Here is a 21772-nt window from a genome sequence, read left to right on the forward strand (position 1 = left end):
CATGATTTCTACACTGGAGCAGAAAGTCGAAGTAGCTACATCATGGTGGGGGCGTTCTCTGGTTACTAATCAGTAGAAACCATGGATGCTTTCCTCATCAAAAGGCTGACAATAAAATGGCAAAGTTTGGTTTGCATACTTGTCTATCGTACAGCCGACTGTTCTCACAGTGAAATCTACTAAATAAAGTTGATACTGCAGGATGTCTGTTTTTTGACAAGCCTTTACGAGAGTTGGCGCGTGCACAAGTTGTTTTGAGCTCCGTTGTGGCTGAGTGGGCTGCTTTCTGAAGCGCGTGGAGAAATGTGGCCTATAAGAAAGCAGTGGTGACTTTTTACCACTCATCTATCAGGAGCATCCTAACATAATGCATCGCTTTCCTCTGGATATGCTACAGGATCACCCAAAACCAGGACCAACAGCCAGAAACTGTTCTTGTTTTCTCCAGAAACCATCACTGGACAAAACCCTCACGTGTTTTCATAACGCTTCCATGTATACAACACTCACAAATGTTAATGCATGCACCACCACATGAGACAATGTGCTGTTCTTCAATAAAAACCCTACACATTGGTGCATTCTATTATTTCTTTTTTTTTTTTTTTTTATCTATGTCTATTGATTGTAACTTATGGTACAGGCACATGCTGCCACAAGGGAAGCTGTGTGTAAGAAAAGACACAAATAGGAGAGTGTTGAAAAGAAGGAATGGTTTTTTTCCCTAAAGCTCACGAACAAAGAGAACAAGGAAGCAAGAAGGAAAGACTTGTCTTCGAGAAGGGTGAGATGTTGGGTAGAGGTAATCGCGGAGATGTAAAAGTCGATGAGCCACGTCGATGAAGACGGCGTAAAGAACTGTGGAAGCTCGGACAAAAATTCTTGATAAAGCAGCAGCAGGAGGGTTCAGTGCCGAGAAAGAGCTCTACAAATGCAATATTTGCCTTCAGGGTGTTGACAAAGAAGTGTGGAAAAAGTCTAAGGGACTTTCCCTGTGTCTGTGTGCATCTGGTGAAAGTAAACGATGGCGTGCAACGAGAGGAGCGCTGGTACTGCATGAGGAGGTCAGGCGGGGTAGAGAGGTTAGTGAGGGCGGTACAAGACACGCACAAGGACAGAGAGATGGTGGTGAGAAACAGGACGCACACCTTCCTAAAACTTCCCCTTGTCAGTTCCCATCTTTCCCCGTAAGTCTTGTGAATCATCAAGATGTGTTTTTAGCAAATTGTAAAACAGGCCTTTGGATTATTTTTGTCAGCAGCAAGGTTTTTATTTGGGAGGCCATTTGTGCTTTACGACCTGGATGAATCACTAAGTATACTTGAAGTAAGTTTGGTAGACCAGCCACTGTTTCATGTTTTCTTCATTTGTTGAAAATGCTTCTCACTGTGGTTCACTCTTGTGATAGTCACCAGCTCCCCATTTACATGTTTCTCATCTCTCCATGATTTATTGATTATTGTGACAGGACTACGTTAGACAGAGATATTGTATCCTGTGTTCTGCTGTAAAGAAATTCTCGCATATGCCACCCAAAAAAATACCGTAATGACCAAGACACTACTTAATGTCAGCCTGTACGATGCAGACACTCTATCTGCCCTAATAAACATTAACTCACCTCAGCATTCTCAGTGCTTGGACAGCCCTTATTTGATTACATTTTCTAAGTAACTGAGTCAAAAACTATTTTTTGACTAATTTGAGGCTCTCAGACAAGAAGTAACCTCAATTTAAAGACATGACAAGACTTGGTGTTCCACAAGATGTTCTTCCTTCCTGCTTTCATTCATCTTTTGACTCGTTCGCCAACATGTCAGCATAAAGGCCGAGATACGAATCAGTTTTACAAGAGAAAAACGTTGAGATGGTTTGGACATGTATAGGAGGGTGAAGATACACAAAAACATAAATCTATTAAAGCAAAGACGTTCAAGCCATGAATAAATGTTGAAAGACACTAAGGATAAATTTGATTTTTTTCCGTGTGTGTGTGAAACTTATGTGCACATTATATATATTGTGCAAATTCAATTGACACTTGCAGACAAAGTGAGACGCCGCAGCTGAAGTTTTGCACAGGCAGTTTGAGACGAGACGAAAACTTTTGTTCTGTCGTCTCACATTTATTTCCCAGAAAGGTCTTTCCTTTTAATATGGATCGTTAATGCAGACAAAGTTATAAATGGCAGTGTTAAGCAAAGTGGTCTCGGCGTAACAATGCAGTTTATACGTGCCAAGCAGTTAACATTTGTGGCTCAACTTAATAGTGAACCAGACAAGAAAAGATGAACTGCAAATAAAAACAAATGAGCAAGGAAAAGTAGTGTAGGAAAAATAAAGTAAAAGTAAATTGCAGAGTGAAATTAACTCCTGAAAATTATTACTCTATTACGTCAATTTGTGTCGTAAACGTTTTCCCATGTTCATTTAGCACATTGTTTTTTGTTAGGTTTTTTTTTTTTTTTTTCAATCTCAGACGCTAGTTTTTCTGAGCTCGTTGTACGTCAACTTTCTCAAAATGTAGTAGTAGTACTAATCCTCTGGGGTATTTGTTTCATTTGTTCTGATCATTTTCACTGGAACAGTACAAATTGTAAAATGGAGGAGAACGTTTAGTTCAGAAATCAACTTAAGTTTAAACTAACCAAATAAATACAGACAGACAGATTTGTATTGAAGATTTTATTTCTGTTTATTTTCATAAGTTTGGCTTGCAGCACATGAAAACTGAAAATTCGGCTCCACACAAACGGAAAGATATCTGTTGCATATGGTCAGCAAAAACAGCTGCATCGTCTTTACGCAGAAATGTTGTTTTGACTTAGAACAATAAAAGGAAAATAGTGCTGATTAGCAGTGTTTCAGTTTCCAAGCATTTAAATTAAGTGGAAGGAAAACGTGTGGCACAAAAAAAGGTGAACAAACGAACAAAAACAGTTCTGATAGAATTGTGAAGAAAAACGCATTTGGAGTTTGTAGGAGACTTAAACCCCATAGAGAATCTTTGGTTGTCAAGATGAAGATGAGTGGAACCAGAACCAAGCTGAAGGCCACTTTTTAAAACAGTAAACCAGCTTTTTGTCTTTAACAGGAAGCTGAACACATTTCATAACAATACTGGAAACCAAAGTTTACTCTAGCCTCCAGTCGGTTGTGATACTGCAGATTCTGGCACGGAGCAATTGATTTTTCTGTAGCCCTGGTGGTTGCCACTCAGGTTTGCTACTCTGCTAGCAAATCAATAAAAATCTTATTTCTGAGTGAATTACAAACAATAAAAGTCAGATTTTCAACTACATGAGAGCAGCTTTTCATTTCCCTTCAGCAGCAGCGGACCGACTTCTCGAGCCTTCTGTGCTTGCTGAATCCGGCTGTGTGCGGGTGAGGCTTTCCTCTGGCTCCGTTTCGACGATGCTCAACTTTAAACTCGCATCTCGCTCACTGCTTTCCTTTGGTTCTTCTCCTTTTGGTTTCGTTTCTGCTCTTTCTTTGTCAGATAGTGCCTGGGCCTCGTCTGACCCATCTTCGCTTTTTTCTACAACTTTCCTCGCGCCCGTCTTGTTTTTACGTTGCAGATCGGTTCTGTGCATTGCCAGTCTCTCGCTAGCGTTGACAAAGTAATTCTCCAGCTCTGCCACCGGTCCTTTGTTAGAGAAAAGGTGGTCTAGGTATGCCTGAGAGTAGTGATCTGAAGTGATGAGGTCGAGGTTAACTTGGGAGGATGTGACTGTGCCAGAATCTAGCTTTCTGCGACCTGGTAAATGCAGTTTATTTCAGTAAAAACAGCCCAACTAATGCATAGAGGAACATTTGGCAGAGTCAACAAACAAACTGTACCGATCTCGTCCTCCAGGACAGACAGCGCCATGGTCACGCTCTTTCCCGTCTCTCTGTCCGTCACAGTGAGTCCTGTCATGGCGCCCTCCTCTGGCACGTCTTGGGAATGGTCAGATTTTGCCAGAAGACCTCCTCGGCATTTCAGAACACAGACGGTAGTAGATTTATAACACCTGAAAGAAGAAAGATCAAGATCTGGCAGAACAGAACGATGATGGATGTGTTGCCTTATGAGACATTTGACGAGACGCGTCCTAAAAGTTCTCACCAATTAACGCCCAAAGCACTAAATCAGCACTTTGTGGAGCAGTGTCACAAAGTTTATGTCTAATTTTCCATGTGCGGTGTTGATTATGTAAGAGTTGCAGCTATTGACAGGCTGCCAGGATATCTTTACTGACTAACCTCGAGCTGAAATGTTGGCGCTGCACTTTTCCTGACAGAGCTAAGCTGAATATTGAATAATATTGAAAATCCGTCTCTGCTCTTGCTCTGGCTCCCACTACCAGCGCGCTGCGTAAAGGCCAGGCTTCCGCAGAACACTTATGTTTTTGTTTCTCGGAGATGGTGTCAAAAAAAAGAAAAAGAAAGAGATAATTATCACGAGTTTTCATACGTTTCCCATCATTTGGCAGAAACACTAAACAGCACAATTTGGCATATTTGAGTGTCTATGCTCCTTCAATCCATTCATAAATCAATCCAGGCATTCATCTAATCATCCTATCATTAGTGCCTCGCTTATTCCCTCCATCCAGCCATCACCTGTAGGCAGTTATGATCTGTTTGAGGTCTTCCAGGTACTGATCCATTGCTGCCCTTGCAGATAAAGGCTCCGCTTTGTCCTCAAAACAAGCGAGATGAACCAGCATCTGGGTGTGAAATGCGGCTCCGCAGGCCCAGTGTCTTAGAGATCTGCAGGATCGGACAGAAAGAAGAGCCGTCTAACCCGTCACAGCCTCTTGTGTGATGCGCGTGTCAAACGCGTTGCCTTTCCACTCCGTCAGTTCCTTCTCGGCACTGTACCTGGAGTCACAGCCGCCCCCGAGCAGACAGGTCTTCAGCCGAGTGAGGATGAGGCTCAGCTGGGCCTCGAGCCGGGCCGAGTCCTCGATCAGCCTCCTCTTGTCGCTCAGGCTGATCCTGCACCGCTTCAGGTACTCCTCCATCACCTCCTGCAGCTCCCACACTGTCTGCTGCAAAACATGTTCAAGCATTTTAAAAAGGTGTAACTGAAGGGCATTTGATATCAAAGGCGAAAAACAAGACCAATTTAAGACACATGCAACTTCATCGCAGTCAAAGTTGGGGGGAAAAAAACGCAATGCAAAAGTTATGAGAAATATTAAAGGTGACCTATTATGCGCAATTCAAATTTTGTACATTTTTATTCCTCTAATCACAACACAAGTGATTATAAAAGTCCAACAATCTGTTTTTGGCAATAAGTTTATGTTTTTATTGAGCTGTTTTAAAAGCCTCCTAAATGTGACATCACCAATCAGCAGGCCCAGTCCGTCACCTAGCAACCCAAGCAGAGCTCCGGCCTGTTCAGTCAAATGTTTTTATCATTGCATACGCTGCACAGTATATGTAGTGTTTTGTTGGTGACTTACCGTCCAGAAACCACTTGCTGCATTCTTGTTGGTTTCACAGGAGGCCCCACTTCTGCTTTTCAAAGATGTACGGTTGCATAACTGTGCATCTGTTGGTAGCCATTTTCACATGCGAGTGTAAATATTGAGTTGGGGGCCTGTGGCAACTTGTTTGGATCTAAAGCGACAAGAAGCCCTAAAAAAAAGTCCAATCATTCGAGTTGGTGCTCAAACATAAACTAGCAAGAAAGCTGCAGAGCACAAGAAAAAGTTTGGCTTGTACAACACTTGACCTTCTGCTTCACCATCTTGAAAGGCCATCGGCAAGGTTTCCATGGTTACATCCTAACACTTTCCAGCCATAAAATAGTTCTTCACACCTTTGATGCATTTGCTGTCTCCGCACTTTTCATGCAGCTTTTGCCAAAGTCCAGACACATGTGGATGTTATTTAGATGCTATATATCAACATTAAAGGATTTTAATTTTAATTTAATGTTGTTCATGTTTATTTGCAATGAAAAATAAACAGGGATGCGTGGAGTTTCTTTGCAACTAATTTGCAATATCCAGTTTTTGTAAAAGCTTTGACATTGCCAGCTCTGGGTGACTACAATTTCACTTTAAGAACATAAATAATATATCTTTTGAGTCCTCTTCATTCTGTAATGTAGTCTGCACTGAAGATTGTTGTTACGAGAGTGACACAGAAACACTTAAGACATGGTGGAAAACGAGTCAGAGCTCAAGGTTGGTTGTGCTGAAAGTTGGCTGAATCTATTTTTTGGTAATTCTCTAAAATTATGTCATCAATTTGTTCTGAAATAAATCAGAACATAAATGCATTAATAAAATTTGTTAATATTTCAAGAAGCCATTTTTGAAGCCATATTTCCCTCCGCGCTGGAACAGATGCTTTACCTGACACGACGACGAAGCCGCTGGCCTCCCTTTCACTCCTGCGGACTGTTTCGACGACCAGGCCATGTCCATCACCATGGTGATCGCTAAACCCACCAAGCCAGCCAGGCGTGGCTCATCGGAGAAGGCAGACAGTCGACCAATCAGATCCCTGAGGTAGGTGGGTGCCCGCTTGCCAAGGTCACTCTGAATCTGAAGGAAATAAAGCAAATATGTAATTGTATTTTTGTTAAAAAACAAACAAACAAAAAAAGCACACAAGAGCTGAGGTAAAATGTTTACTGTTACCTAATAAAAAAAAAAACTGTTTTGTCATCATCATCGTCATCATATTGGTCCCTGGTTTCCCTGTGTATCAATAGGTGACCTCGTCACAATCCCCAGCAGGCCTCCGAGTCTTTCTTTCTCTTTTATAGAGTTCTGCTTCACTTTGCACAATCCCTCTTTATTAACTGATTCAAGGAAACAGCCTCGGCCCGCTCCTCCCGTTAATCTCCGCCTGCACTTCAGTGGATTTAGGGCCGATCAATGAGCATTTCATCCACTCAGACGTTTTCCACACCGAGTCTCTGTGCTTCGCTTCCGTCGGACCGCAGGTGCATCTCAAGAAATCGGAATATCATTGAAAACATGTGTCATGTCAGTAATGGAATACAAAAAGTGAAATTAAATATTTATTAAATCAACCTCAGGAGCAGGACAGGCTGATTTATTCGATGCCGCTCTTTAAGTACTTTAAGAAAAGTAGACTGATTCATTACATACACAGTGTAGTGAATAATACAATATAACAATATATTTTCAGTTTTTTCTTTATAGTTGCCCTTCAAAATTTTAGATCATCAACAAATTGACTTACCATCAGTACAGTTTACATTAATAATTGGATGTGAAAGGTTGTCCAATAGAATATTTTAATTTATTTAAAAAATATTTGACCAAAGTGAAACTAAAACTATGTCACTTGAGGAGTTCTGAGATAGATGTACAAATACTTTTTTTTATTCTTAAATGCAAAATCTATACATTTTTTTTTCAGTTTTAGCTTAATTGCTGCTCTGAGTCTTTTGCTCTTTCAGCAAATGACCTTGTTTTGAGTCTGTTCTTAATGATTAATAACTTACTAAATTTGTTGGTGATTACTTCAGTAATTGATTCACCACAATTCATTGTTGTCACAATTGTCCACGAGTAGAGCAGAAACAGTCTTTTTGATGCAGTCGAATTCAAGTCCGGTGTTATGCCGAGAAATGCATGCCTGCCGAGAATTGCATCCCCTGTCGCGGGAGCGCGCATCGCTCTAAACTCTCGCATATTGACGAGTAAACGGGCTGAAATCCGACCGAAGAGGAAACTTTTAAAAATATTGGTAACATTATCACGTTTATTAATCATGTAAGCGCTAAAATTGTGGGTTTTATTTCGCAAATTAATTGAAATAAACACTGATTTTTTTCACGTTTACTGAGCCATATTTGTCGAACGTTCTTCAGTGTCTGATGAACAAGTTCTCCGCAGCTGCTTTGAAATTCCAAGATTTTTCTTTTAACACCATAATAGCTTAAAACTTTACAAAACCGAGGCCCAATCCCAATTACGTAGAACATTTTATATCACGCTTAGCTGTCTAGTGTATTAATGTAGGGGAGATGCATTTTAATTTCTGAGCCTGCTAATATTTGCATCCCCTGTCTATTGTCCTGTTCATATGAAACTTATAGTGGTAACTCAGGGAACAAGTGTCATTATGTAGAAAAAATGTAATTTCCAAGTTAGCAGGGATGCAAATTTTGGCAATATGGATTTCTAGCTTGCCAAAATTTGCATCCCCCCTGTTTTCATCAAATATGATCCAATTGAGGTGAAACTCATACCAGCAGTTCTTACAACTACTCTGGTCATGTAGGACAAGTTATTTCACTCTTAACTCTTTATTTCTCAGAGTTAGCAGGGGGTGCAACTTTTGGCAATATGGATTTCTAGCTTGCTAAAATTTGCATCCCCCCTGTTTTCATGAAATATTTTCGAAATGATATTAAATTAATTCCAGTAGTTCATAGAACTACTCTGGTCATGTAGAAAAGGTTATTTCACTCTTAACTCGTTATTTATCCAAGTTAGCAGGGGATGCAATTTTTGGCAATATGGATTTTCAGCTTTCCAAAAATTGCATCCCCCCTGTTTTCATCAAATATTTTTGAAATGATATTAAACTAATACCTGTAGTTCAAAGAACTACTCTGGTCATGTAGAAAAACGTATTTCACTCTTAACTCTTTATTTCTCCAAGTTAGCAGGGGATGCAATTTTTGGCAATATGGATTTTCAGCTTGCCAAAAATTGCATCCCCTCTACTTTCATCAAATATGATCCAATTGAGATGAAACTCATACCAGCAGTTCTTAGAGCTACTCTGGTGATGTAGAAAAAGTTATTTCACTCTCAACTCTATGTTTCTCCAAGTTAACAGGGGGATGCATTTTCCGGCAATGTGAAATTTCAGGTTGCCAAAATCTGCATCCCCGCTATTGTCATCAAATATTATTGAATGCATCTGAGAATGTGCTCAAAATGAAAATTGTCAGAAAATGCATGTCCTGCAATTTGGAGAATTAGGATAGTAATGTGTTATATGAAATGTTCTAGACAATGACACGTATGCTCTGAGCTACTAGAGTGACTTTCAAATCTGTACGACACTTTTGAGCTGAAAAAAAGGGCATGCAAATATCGGCAGCTCATAATTTGCTATGCCAAAAAATGCACCCCCCAAGCTTAAAAAAACAAACAGTTATGAGTGAAATAGCTTTTTCTATATAATCACATTTGTTCCCTCAATTGCTGGTATGAGTTTCATCTCAATTGGATCATATTTGATGAAAGTAGAGGGGATGCAATTTTTGGCAACCTGAAATTCCACATTGCCGGAAAATGCATCCCCCTGCTAACGTGGAGAAACACAGAGTTGAGAGTGAAATAACTTTTTCTACATCACCAGAGTAGCTCTAAGAACTGCTGGTATGAGTTTCATCTCAATTGGATCATATTTGATGAAAACAGGATGCAATTTTTGGCTAGCTGAAAATCCATATTGCCAAAAATTGCATCCCCTGCTAACTCTGAAAAATAATGAGTTAAGAGTGAAATATGTTTTTCTACATGACCAGAGTAGTTCTTTGAACTACTGGTATTAGTTTAATATCATTCTGAAAATATTTGATGAAAATAGAGGGGATGCAATTTTTGGCAAGCTGAAAATCCATATTGCCAAAAATTGCATCCCCTGCTAACTTGGAAATTACATTTTTTCTACATAATGACACTTGTTCCCTGAGTTACCACTATAAGTTTCATATGAACAGGACAATAGACAGGGGATGCAAATATTAGCAGGCTCAGAAATTAAAATCTAAGAAATTAATATCTAAGCGTGATATAAAATGTTCTACGTAATTGGGATTGGGCCTCGGTTTTGTAAAGTTTTAAGCTATTATGGTGTAAAAGAAAAATCTTGGAATTTCAAAGCAGCTGCGAAAAACTTGTTCATCAGACACTGAAGAACGTTCGACAAATATGGCTCAATAAACGTGAAAAAATCAGTGTTTATTTCAATTAATTTGCGAAATAAAACCCACAATTTTAGCGCTTACATGATTAATAAACGTGATAATGTTACGAATATCTTTAAAAGTTTCCTCTTCGGTCGGATTTCAGCCCGTTTACTCATCAATATGCGAGAGTTTAGAGCGATGCGCGCTCCCGACAGGGGATGCAATTCTCGGCAGGCATGCATTTCTCGGCATAACACCGGCCTTTGAATAGGCCACTCCAAAATCTTCTTTTTTCACTTGCTTAATGGCTGACGCCTGGGCTTTTCCTTCCTCGGTAACGAGCAAAATTCAAGGTTCCATAAATTACTGCAAGTTCAGGTCCTGGGAACCAAAACAGGCCCAGTCCATGACAATACAATACATTGCAAGTATGATGATCATTTTATTTTATTATTATTTTTTTTTTACATCAGATGGAACGGGATGAACACGTTTAAAAGGTGTTTACCTGTTTCAGGTGTTCTTGAAGGCTGGCCTGGGAGACGGAATCCTCATTTTGATTGGCTAGGAGCAGAGGATGCACCACTGCGAGGTCAGGAACCGCCCCCTCCTCCAACATGGCGCCATACAAGACAGAGCCAGCTGTCGTCTTCAGCTCAGCAAGCTCTTTTTCGGATGACATGAACTGGCCCATGATGCCGTTTATATTTGCGTATATATTCATTGTTTATCCCAGGATCTGCAAGGAAATAGATTTCAAAAAAGGGAAGTCACAGCTTCTTTCCTAAGCTAATAGAAGCATCATCTAAAAATATTAAGATTTTACAGAGAAAAAAAGTGAACTGACCATGACATGTTTTCCTTTAGTCAGTCAACATTTACTGATTAAAGTAAATATTCGGAATATTGCGAAAACAGCTCTAAATCAGCGCTCTACACGTTTTTTAAAAATCTAATGGCATCTGGATTATTTCTCTCTCACAGCAGAAGCCTCCTGCCACTGTGGGTATGTTTTGCTTTCTCACTTCCTCTTTTCTTCTTCTTCTGTTCTATTTTCCTGGTGCAGCGGAAACGACATTCACCAAGACAACACAGCGGCGCACTGGAGCTTTGCAGCAAAACTGCACTGCCTCCTGGTGGTAAAAACCTGGAAGTACACAGACTCAACTCAGCCTGAGAAAGTTGTACTAACCTACATGAGGAGAGTCAAAATATCACGAGCAAGTTATTATCTGCACAACTTAAGTTTATTATAAATAAATAAAACAGTTTTTAATATAATTACTTAAATAATTCCATAATTTATCAAATGCAATGAAAATGTTTTCCTAATGAAAATTACCAATATTTTTTTATTAGTTTAATAATGCACAATTATTTTTGTTGTTTTGACGTAGCTCCTTTGCTTCAGTCCACAATGACTTAATTTTATTCAAACTGTGCAATACTAAAGCATGTCAATAAAAAAATGTTTATTTAAAGCATTTCTTGCATTCACTTCTAATCCCTGCTGATACGGCTAGCTGGTGCCTGTCTTTAGCTGTTTTTAATGATTAATCAGTTTACTGGATTATGGACCTTGCGGTCCCCCATATATGTTTATACCAGTGTATAAAAGCATCAACACCCATTGGAGTACCTGTCTTGCACTCTCTCTTAGAAATATCTTAAAGGAAATCATAATGACTTAAGGTCCTTGGAGCAGCTGCACACTTTTTAGCACCGTGTTAAACATTGAAAAATGGGCCAAGGGCTTTTGGCTTTTTTTTTTTTTTTTTTTTTTTTAGCTAAATGGAACGATGGCCGTGATGTTTTTACTTGATAAAATATGGGCCAAGGGGATTTGGGATTTTATGTAGCGTAGTAAGAGATGTTCTTTTTTTAAACTGGAACAAGGACTTGAGTGCTGTCGGGTCAGGGTTTTGTGTGTAAAACAGCTGCAGCTTGATGGAGCCCTCTAGGCTGTCTTGTGGAGCGCATCAGGTCCATGTTAACACCTTATTCGGTTGGTAATTTATGGCGTGTCTCCTCAGGTGCGTGATGCCATTCTGCTCCGGTAGCACACACCTATTTGTGTCCAGACTTTAAATGAGGTGGCGGCCTCACCTGTCAGACGTTATTGAGCTTCGCCGTTTAGTGCAGCAAAGCAGCAGATGGTGCAGGGGCTCAGAGGTCACATTTGAAAAGGAAGCAGTCGCCAGTGATTAACAAAAGCCACGTTTGGCTTCACAGCAGAAACAAATGTGTTTCTGGAAGTAAGTACGCTCGTCAAATGTCCACTTGTGCTGCTGGAAGTTAAAAGTTTGCTATTCTGGATTGTGTTTATTACTAATGTATCAACAGTTTGTGCTTGCATACGCATGTTTTTAATCAAATGTGATTGGCTAGAGATAAATGTACAATTATTTCACACATTGAAAAGGTAAATACTTTTCCCTAAATTTTTTCATGTGTGCTTGTTTATTTATTTATTTATATTCAGTAAAATAATGGATGACTTTCATCACTCTTATGTATATATTTTATAAACTTTATCTCTTATGATTATATTTGTATTAATAATATTTAACACCTTAACCATTAAGGTGATGATATCTAAGGTGTTAAATATTAATCCCTTAATATTTAAAATATTAACCTAACCTCAATATTTAAGTAGTATATTCTATTCTATTGCAATAGAATAGTTTTGTGTTTTTTGTTGTTTCTTACAAGATATATTTACTGAACGTTTCAACTGTTGTAGACTCGTAAATATAAACTCAATCAGGTGTCAGCTGCATATGCATGTATAGAAAACAATATAGCGCAGTATAATATGATATTGACTCGGACAAAACTGTACTCTCTGGTATTATAACGTGAAGGCTCTTGCAAAGATTGTGAAAATGTGCAATGTAATGTATGGTTCTGTGTTTTCAATTTGTCTGACTATTGGTGCACGTTCGGCCTGTCGCTCTCTCACTCTGTGTCGAGTACTGAAACATTCAATCTGCATACAAAAAAGTGACTTTGACCAACACCAAGTTCATCTTTTTAAAATGTTTAAACCTAAACTAAAGAGAGCAAGCATGTGAAGCGATCCATGTGTGAACCGACGCTGGGGGTCTTTCATCATGTCCGTCTCCTCTCTCTCCCCCGCCGGTCTGCTCTCTCCGTCTCCCTGCCTCCTTTCGTTCCTTCTGCTGCTGTTGACTCTGATGGCTGCTGTCAGGTCCTAGCAGAGTTTACCCGTTCAGCTCTGTTGCTCGGGGAGTTTGTGTTCGCCTCGCTGTCTCTCCGTGGACCTTAAGGCCCGGTGACACACTTCACGCTCCTCTGAGAGCAATAAATCTTTAAATGTGCTCACTCCCCAACGTCACGCGTCTGCGTTTGGAAACAGCCATGGAAGCACGCATGTGCTCCTCATGACTAAGTGGTGAAAACGCAGCATGCCGCCCGGCTTCTTTGCTCATCACTTCCACCTCCTGTCTCTCGGTAAAGGTCACATTTCCATTTGAGAGCGAGGTGATGATGAGAGCAAAAGAGCTAAAAGAGGGAAGAAACCATAAAAGAAGGGGCACGGATGAGAGGGGGATGAAAAAGAAGGACATAAGATAAAGCAGGTGCGATAATGAGGAAGGAAGTCAACAGAGATATTGTTGGAAATCATGTGTAAAGTTGGTCATGAACAACAATGTAATACAATGCTCCTATCAAGTAAAACCAAATTTCAACTTTTTGGACTTTTTGGTTTTTAACATGCTTTTTGCGGTGGATAAATGACATCACTCACACTCTGAACATATCGGTCCCACAGTAACACACGGTGGTGATAGTATCATGATGTGGGAACAGGGAACATAGTCAGAGTTCATTGGAGGATGGATGGAGCTAAATACATGGTAATCTTTACAGAAAACCTTTTTTGAGGCCAACCCCATAACATACATACCCTAAGATACGTCCGCCCTTCTCCCATGAGCCACTGGAAAACGGTAGGCCCCCCCTTCTCCCCACCAACTCTGCTACTTCTGTCAAATTTACATTAAAATTGCTTCATTTTATTTTAGATTTTTCACATAAGTTCATACATCCCAGTCGATTGATAACAGATTACAGCAAATCCGTTAAAACCGGCCCCACCCTTGCTGATCACTGCCGGACACACTTCATTCATCCTTTCCTTTATGCTGTTAGGGAAAAGGGTTTCTGTTTGGCTGATTGTGTAAAGCTGTGCAGACATTAAGGCTTTTATCTAACACACGCACGCACGCATGCTGATACACTGCGTCAACGTCGACTCTAATTAGCGAACATGATGAAGCTGCGAAAAAATGCTGCTGTTTTTCTGCGTCGTTAGTCATCAGTTTAACCTTTTCTTCTACATTTTGGCCATTACCGCCCTTATATTCTTGCTTTCTGTCCAATTTATGCATTTTTTATTGCCCGCCCACCACCCCCTGCACCAGTCCCCCCTTAACACCACCACCTTCTCCCCTGAAGCATTTAATGGCCTCCATCTACTCCATCCACAGAGCAGGGTGGAGAATAAAAACAAGCCTAATGTACAGTAATAAATCAGAATTTGACTGCTGCAGGAGTCGGCATCAATTTTGTGACTCTGCTGTGTTCACTTATCAAGCAGTGGAGCTAATTATTGCAAATGGCAGCTATTGAAAAGTATCGATGCCATTCTTCTTCTTCGCATAAAATGGAGATTAAGCTTATAATAAAGCAAAGTGATGCAAAGCTCCTAAATCCTGCCTCAATAAAAATGTTATCGCCTGTTCTAAGTTTCATCCAATTAATGGTCATTTAAGTTTTCTCCATGGCACTTGGACGTGACACCATTTCTGACCATGAGACTCTCCGACTTAATTAGCTGACCTAATATGTGTCCACTCTTCTTCTCGTGGAGAAATCTGTACGCCAGGAGATAATTACAAATTTATCTTAACAAGGGGCATAATGAGACATTCAGCTCATGAAAACATGACAAGGTGAGTGCATAGGCTCAAGATTTTTGGGTATAAGTTAGAATTTCTTTTCTTTTTTTTTTCAATTTGCACATTCAAAGTAAAGGTTTTGAAAAGAATCAGAGTGGAATATTTTAGAGCACGTTTGTCTTATACAATTCTGTCTTTATGCTTGTCTAATGTCGTCCTAATGCCCTAAAAGTGCTGAAAATTTGTCATTTTCTTTTCTCTTAAATAAAAATGACATTTTCTACATCTAAAATTACGTTTCAAAGAATTTCTATCTGGCGCAGGCCGGTTAAGTTTTTAAGTCAGCAAAGTATTTTGAGATTTTGACTGAGCTCTGTTTGCAGCTGTAGTCGCACCAGGGCTCACAAAAAGATTTTCATCGGAAATCAAAACAGTCCCATGATACATTGCAGTATCAGTACAAGTAACTCAGTGCCTCACTTACATCCATCACATTACAGTGCAGTAAATGATGGCAGGTCACACCAGGCTGTCAGTGTCTGAAGAATTTATAGCAGAAGACAGCAGCCAAGACGCTCCATGTCAACCACAAAAGGAGATTAAATACTCTTGAGGTCATTCAAATACTGGAAAAAAGAGGGAGATTGTGGAAAAAGTGTGTGACAAGGCATGAGGACAGCAGGGGATAAGAAAGCCATTTAGGGTAAGTGAAGCGTCAGAACACATTAGGTTGGAGGATGACTGGTTGGATAATCAGATAAAAGAACAGAATCTGCTGGGAGCGCTGACTTCATCTGTGGAACATATTAGTTTTTGTCACTGCCTTCAGGAAACACCTGGTCAGAGCTTCCTTAAAGTGGACAATGCCAGCGAAAAGTTTATATGGGCCTGGATGTCATAACGGCATAGGGCCGATGCGGTTTGAAGAAAGGGATAACATCCCTCATCAGTGTCTCACGAATCTGGCAACCAGCATAAGATGGCGTTGTGCTCGTTTATATTCCTCAAACCCACTATTGTGGTTGGAATATCTAAATGGTAAATAATGTTAAATTACTCATTTGAGTTGTTTTGTTAAACTTCACTTATCCAATCCAATAAACGATACAAAATACACGTCAACAGCAGAATAAAGTGGGGGGGTTTTCTGTGGCAGAGTGTAATTGGTAAGTTTTTCATTGGTGAAATGTTTAATACCTGCTTAAAGGTTTTTACTTCCAAAGATACTTTTAATCTGACAAATGAGCCTCACTGGACCTTATATTTTACCTAACTGTATGAGCTAAAGCCTGCACCCAATCTGCTATGTGACAATTTCATCTTCAAACAAATGTTTCAAATAAGTCATTAAAGCTGCAAAGTTGATATTAGTCATATCCATGATGAGGGTATGTGAACTTTTCACAGGCACTGTACATACTGATGTAGGAATGATTGTGTTGATTCTATCCAAATGAAACAGAAAGAAGACAAGTTTTAGAAGATAGCTGAAGTTAAAATCTTCAGTACTAGAAATAACTGAGGTACTAATAAACCATAATATCTAAAGCCTAGTTTGTGGAACCTTGGCCCTTGTTTTACTTGCACAAAAGCAAAAGGATGCAGTCAGATGTAAATATTTAGTTATATTGCTCTTGTTTAAAATTAAAGTAAATAAATGACCTCTCTGTTTACCTGTCTTTTCATCTTCTGCGAAACAGAGACCCCTGCTGGTCGTTTGTTGGCAAACAACCAAGACGCATTTCCGTTTCCGGTGTAAACAAGCGGGCTTAACGGGGAAATCAAAACCTGTTGTAGTACTGACCGGTTAAGTTGTTTTCGAGCACCATGCCTGAAGTGCGAGGTGGAGGCGGCGTGGTTAGATACTACTGCACTGCTGGCAATGGCATGGAGCCGTTTTTAGTCGACGAGGTGAAGAGAAAACTGTCCGCTCAAGACGTGAGTGTTAGCATTTTCAATGCTAGCAACATTAACGACAGCTGCTGAGACGTTCACTGGGGGTGATGCTAGTTTGTTAGGAGACAAACTAGCATTAAGGCTCATTTTCTACATTTTGCTCTTCCAAAAAAGGCCGGTATTTTGAGGTCCTGACCGACATTTGTCCCGTCAACAAATTCTCTCAACTCAGCTTTGTATTTCTGGAATTACCCTGGTGGCTAATTCACATACAGATCCATTTATTAAATAGTGACTTATGAAAACCAGTGGATTTCACACTCGTTAGATTTTTGTTAAGCAGCATCCATTAAGTTACGAATTTTAAATGCTGTTTTACTCATTTCTACATCGTGTGCTTGTTCATCACTACTCTACTGTGTTAGCATGTCTTAAAATGCGTAGAACCTTGTCATTTCAGTGTGAAAAAAGGTCACTGTTAGAAATGAAATTCAGTTTGACGCTCCTTACAATGACTGCTGGGTGACTAGGACTGAGTTTCAAATATTCTCATTTTTGGATCCCAGGTTTATCAAATTCCTGGAAAGGTGTTGTTCAGCTCTTCTGCAACAATCCATCGAGTCTGTGACCTCAAAGCTGCAGAGAGACCTTTTCTTCTGGTGAAGCAAGACTCTCCTGTGAGGATGTCCACACACTCCAGTCCAGGTACCCGTCAGGCTCCAAAACAAGAGGAAAACCTGAACACATGTTATGTTTGTATCTTCAATAAAGCTATTGTGCTCATTCCCAGCTAAAACTGCGTCTGTGCTGCAGTCCAGACTGTTGGGTGACAGGTGTCAGTGGATCAGTGCTGTAAGGACATGGAGCCGCCTGAAGGGGGAGCTGGCAGCAAGCAGAAACGCAGTCACAGCTAGCATTACCCAGAGAGACAGAGGGAAGGGAAGAGGGTGTGAAAAGCAAAGTGATGAGGAGGAGAAGTGTCTCCAAGAGCCCAGGAAACGCAGACATGAGTTTACATCTGAGGAGAGCGATGAGAAGAGACGCAGAGGTACCGAAGAGAGCGCAAGACTTTCGCTGGACCTGGAAAAGGCGGATGATGTCAGTGAACCAAAGAAGGTGTGTGCTGATGATTCAAAAATCAAACTGGAGCAAGATGTGGAAAGTTGCAGCAAGAACACGGATGGCCTGGGAAAAGACGCTCTTCTGGGAAGCGTGGAGAATAGTATGTACGGTTATACTTTTATGAAACCATCACTTTGTCAAATCACAGCTATGAAGCGTTGACTTCTGGGTGATGAGAAACAAACCATATTTGCTCTTTTTCCATCAGTTTCTTTTAGGATTAACTGTAAATGCAGTGGAAAGCTGCATAGATGCATCAGTGCTCAGGTAAAAAAAAAAATCCTTCTTAGTGAGATTTTTATTTTTTGTATTTTATTCGTGGATTAAAACGGTATATATAGTCTAGTTGTGACCTTGAGGGGGCTCACAGATACAGTAAATATCACTTGAACAATATATCATTGAATATAATAATATCAATATCCAATATCTGCACCATTATCTAAAATGAAGCTGTGAATATTTTATGGCTCCTAAATGAAAGGTATCTCTATTAGGTGATGATAATGTTACTATTTTATGATCTTTAGGAGGTTAGCAGAGTGATGGGGATGGGTCTGAGTCGTCTGCTTGGATGGAAGGTTGACCTGAAGAACCCTAAGCTGGAGGTGAACCTTTTTTTTTTTTTTTAAAGGTTTTTTGCACACCTATTGTGTGTATTTCACTAATAATATTCCCTGCAAATGGGTCGTTTCTGCAGATAAACGTCTATCTGAATGATGATTACTGCCTCGTGGGAATTCCACTAACCAGGTTGCTGCCAAATATCGTTTTGTAGATTTAGAATCTGCTTAATTAGAATTATTAATAACAATAGACTAAATTGTAATTGTTTCTCACTGTTTTGATATGTGACAGTCTTTTAATGTCTTTCAGTCTTCCTCTGGCTAATCGGAGTTACCTTAAAACCACGGGGCTGAGGTCTACTGTAGCCTGGGCCATGGCTTCGCTGGCTCACATAGAGGTGTGAAGGAACATCACTACTGTCCCTGATTCTCTCCACTTACGGTTAATAGTTCAAACCCTTAGACTCATATTTATCAAAGATTTTGTTTCTGATCTGTTCTTGAAATTGAACCAAACATCATAGTTAATCACAGTTAGTTAATTATTTAAGGAGGATTCGGTTTCATTTCTGAAGGTCCAGGTTGGTCTCGATAGCTCTTTTTCCATGTCATGAAAAAAAATTAGCATTAGTATAAGCAAGTGAGAATGTTGCGCGACGCAAAAGCAAATTTTTTGTTTTGTTTTTAACGAGCATAATTATGGAATGCTGACGGTAAGCTGTTGTTGTACTCTATTGTGTCTCTATCCCAGCCAGGTTCTTGTGTAGTCGATCCAATGTGTGGAGTGGGAACCATCTTAATTGAAGCTGCAAAAGAGCACAAGGTGAGAACACCAGCCTGTTTAATTAAAACCTCTGATGGATGTTTGTGTCTTTTGGGTTTGACTTGGTTTGTGCCAATTCAAAGAAATATGTCTGATAAGTTGCCATTAATTGTAGCTAAAAACAAAAAAAAAGGTCTTGTATTGAAATGACGACTGTCTGCCACTTGGTTCCTAAGGCTGCCTGTTTCTTGGGTGTGGACATTGATGATGGCCAGCTACAGAAGGCGGATGAGAATGTGGTATTTGCAGGGCTTCAAAGCAGAGTAAACCTTCTCAAAGCGTCGTCCACGGGTAGGAAAATCACCGGAATATTCCAGTGAACGAAACGTCACACTTCTCACATGCCATGTAAGCCTCACTTGCCTGCCATTGTGACAGAATTGACATGAATGTGACTGAGATAGTGCAGCAGCTAAAAATAACATCAGTTACTCTCATGCACCGTGGAAATGCTTTTACCCGCCTCGGAACTGCAGATTCTTGAAATAAAGATGCCTGATCTGTTGTCTGATTTTTGGGTAATAATTATTTTTCCATATGGGGAAAAAATGGAAAGAAGATGGAAACGTAATGAAAAAGTAACATCCAGTCATGATGCAGCAAAAAGCTGTGAATTTCACCCCATTATCATCAGTATGCATACACTGATGTGTCAAAATTTCTAGACAGAATCTCCGTAAGTTTGTCATGTTTAGATGCATTTAGCATTTGTCTTTTAATATACCAATATACGTGGCAAGATACAATAGAGTGGTCCATCTGAAAGTCTTAGTATCCAGAGAGACAATAATAAGGTTTCTCTGGATACTTTAGACATGGAGCAATTCTAACAATTTAGAGGTCAGAGGGGACAGTCTTTTAGTAAAAAATAATTGATTATGTAGACAAATGTATGAGTAAATATAGACTAAAAAAAAAAACATTCTTTCAAAATGCACAGTCTGTGATTTTTGACATGAGGCATTAAAAATCTAGTAAAATCTTCCAGTTTGACTAATTCAGTCTGAAAGTAGCAAAATAATTTCTATCAAAAAGCACTCTGCTTTTATTTATATAAAAATGTTAAGTTCAAGAAAACTAACTTTAATTTGGGTCTTTCTTGATCAATAGATTAGAAAACAACATAATTCTGGTCAAGTAATGTGTAAAGATAGACGTTTCGTAATCAACAGAGCGTCTTTGAGAATATGATCTTGTTCTTCGTTTCTGTGTGGCCGTAGTTGTGTCTCCTGTATGGGAGTCATTGTCTACAAGTGGAGTGTGATTCCTGTTTCGTGTATGCAATTACCTCACTGCCCATTTTTCTTCTTCTTCGTGTGAACAGCGTTGCCTCTGCCCAGTTCCAGTGTTGATGCCGTTGTCTGTGATTTGCCATTCGGCAGGAAGTTTAGCACCAGAATAAATATGGCGGAGAACCTTCCGATCATCCTCAGTGAGATGGAGAGGTTGGTTTTCTTTGTTAGTAAAAGGTTTTTGGTGAATAGGAGAATAAAGAAAGGTTTGGTTTTTGTTGTTTTACATTAGACTTCGACTTAGACTCGTACTTTATTGATCTCTTGGGAAGACTCCCTCAGGAAATTGAAGTTACCAGCAGCTTACAAAACAACTACATTTTGTAGTTGTTTTGCGTTATGTAGAATTCCTGTCACGTAATGCTCTTTAAAACATTTTGATGTCACAATCAGATTTAAGTAAGCATGGGAAGACAAAGTTTAAGTTGTCATTAATTCCAGATGTGCTTGTTTTTCTAGAGTACTCCGTGTTGGTGGGACCCTGGTGGTGCTCCTGAGTCCTCAGCTGTCTTGCCTCCTGAAGAAACTTCTACCGCAAACAAACTGTGGTCCAAAACGCAATGAGGAAGCAGAGCCACAAACCGGGAGAAAAAGCTGCCTCGTTTCATCCTCAGAGCAGCACAGTTTGCAAATCACATCCTCATCCTCCCTGGAAGCATTGACTTTTTCATCTCTGAGACACCAAGCCACCCTCAGAGTTAGCTTAGGGGTGATTGATGGACTCATCCACAAATATATCAAAACACTTGATTAGTATTGATGGGAATTACATTTGTAATATTGCAATGTCCTGTGTCATATGGCAAAATGTGCTCTTGTTGAAATGCTGCATTTTTGTATCGTGGATGTATAAATAAAAGTCACTACTTATATAAATAGCTTTGAATTTCACAAATGCGAGAACTTTAAAAGTTGGACTGTAATCCCTCTTTCCTCATGCTTTTATTTTATGATTTAATACTTCTGAAAATGTGAACCTTTTGCACAATTAAAGTGTTTTTAGTTTTCTATAAAATGAGTGTGCAGTGTTCTCTTTTTAATTGTTTTTAAAAGCTAACGTACATCAGTGTTTTTAGATGTTTATTCTTAAATAAATTCTGGCGATCAGAAGTCAACTTTAATAATTTGGATAACTTTCTTTTTTTCTCTTTTCCAGCTTACACATCATGATTATGCAGTGTGGAAAAAGGAAGTACAAAGTCGACTGAAAAAACTAAAATCCTGAAAATAATTTTTTT

The 21772-nt window shown here is 39.6% G+C and overlaps 2 protein-coding genes across 4 annotated transcripts; one reads left to right on the top strand and one right to left on the bottom strand.

The window, feature by feature from the left end:
- Positions 1-2670: 2670 nt before the first annotated feature.
- LOC129360020 (uncharacterized) lies at positions 2671-10961 on the bottom strand. Of its 3 annotated transcripts, none has more exons than XM_055030060.1 (7): positions 10755-10961; positions 10416-10646; positions 6357-6548; positions 4867-5033; positions 4606-4755; positions 3841-4013; positions 2671-3757 (listed from the first exon to the last, which is right to left on the bottom strand). In XM_055030060.1, exons 2-7 carry the CDS (start codon positions 10629-10631, stop codon positions 3315-3317), a joined length of 1341 nt encoding a protein of 446 aa, XP_054886035.1. In that variant the 5' UTR covers positions 10632-10646; positions 10755-10961; the 3' UTR covers positions 2671-3314. The 3 variants fall into 3 exon arrangements, with proteins under 3 accessions (XP_054886035.1, XP_054886034.1, XP_054886036.1); XM_055030059.1 differs by having other exon boundaries at positions 4867-5036; positions 10755-10960; XM_055030061.1 differs by lacking the exon at positions 10755-10961 and adding an exon at positions 6645-6958 and having other exon boundaries at positions 4867-5036; positions 10416-10513.
- Positions 10962-16594: 5633 nt separating this feature from the next.
- On the top strand, positions 16595-21543 carry thumpd2 (THUMP domain containing 2). The gene is made up of 11 exons (XM_055029122.1): positions 16595-16773; positions 17298-17436; positions 17522-17953; positions 18062-18120; positions 18384-18461; positions 18554-18606; positions 18730-18817; positions 19171-19242; positions 19419-19533; positions 20567-20687; positions 20994-21543. The coding sequence occupies exons 1-11, from the start codon at positions 16663-16665 to the stop codon at positions 21286-21288; spliced, it is 1563 nt and encodes a 520-aa protein (XP_054885097.1). The 5' UTR covers positions 16595-16662; the 3' UTR covers positions 21289-21543.
- The last annotated feature ends 229 nt before the right edge of the window (positions 21544-21772 follow it).

This window comes from Poeciliopsis prolifica, unplaced genomic scaffold (genome assembly GCF_027474105.1).
Source record: "Poeciliopsis prolifica strain line A6 unplaced genomic scaffold, Auburn_PproV2 SCAFFOLD005, whole genome shotgun sequence".
Taxonomy (NCBI): Eukaryota; Metazoa; Chordata; class Actinopteri; order Cyprinodontiformes; family Poeciliidae; genus Poeciliopsis; species Poeciliopsis prolifica.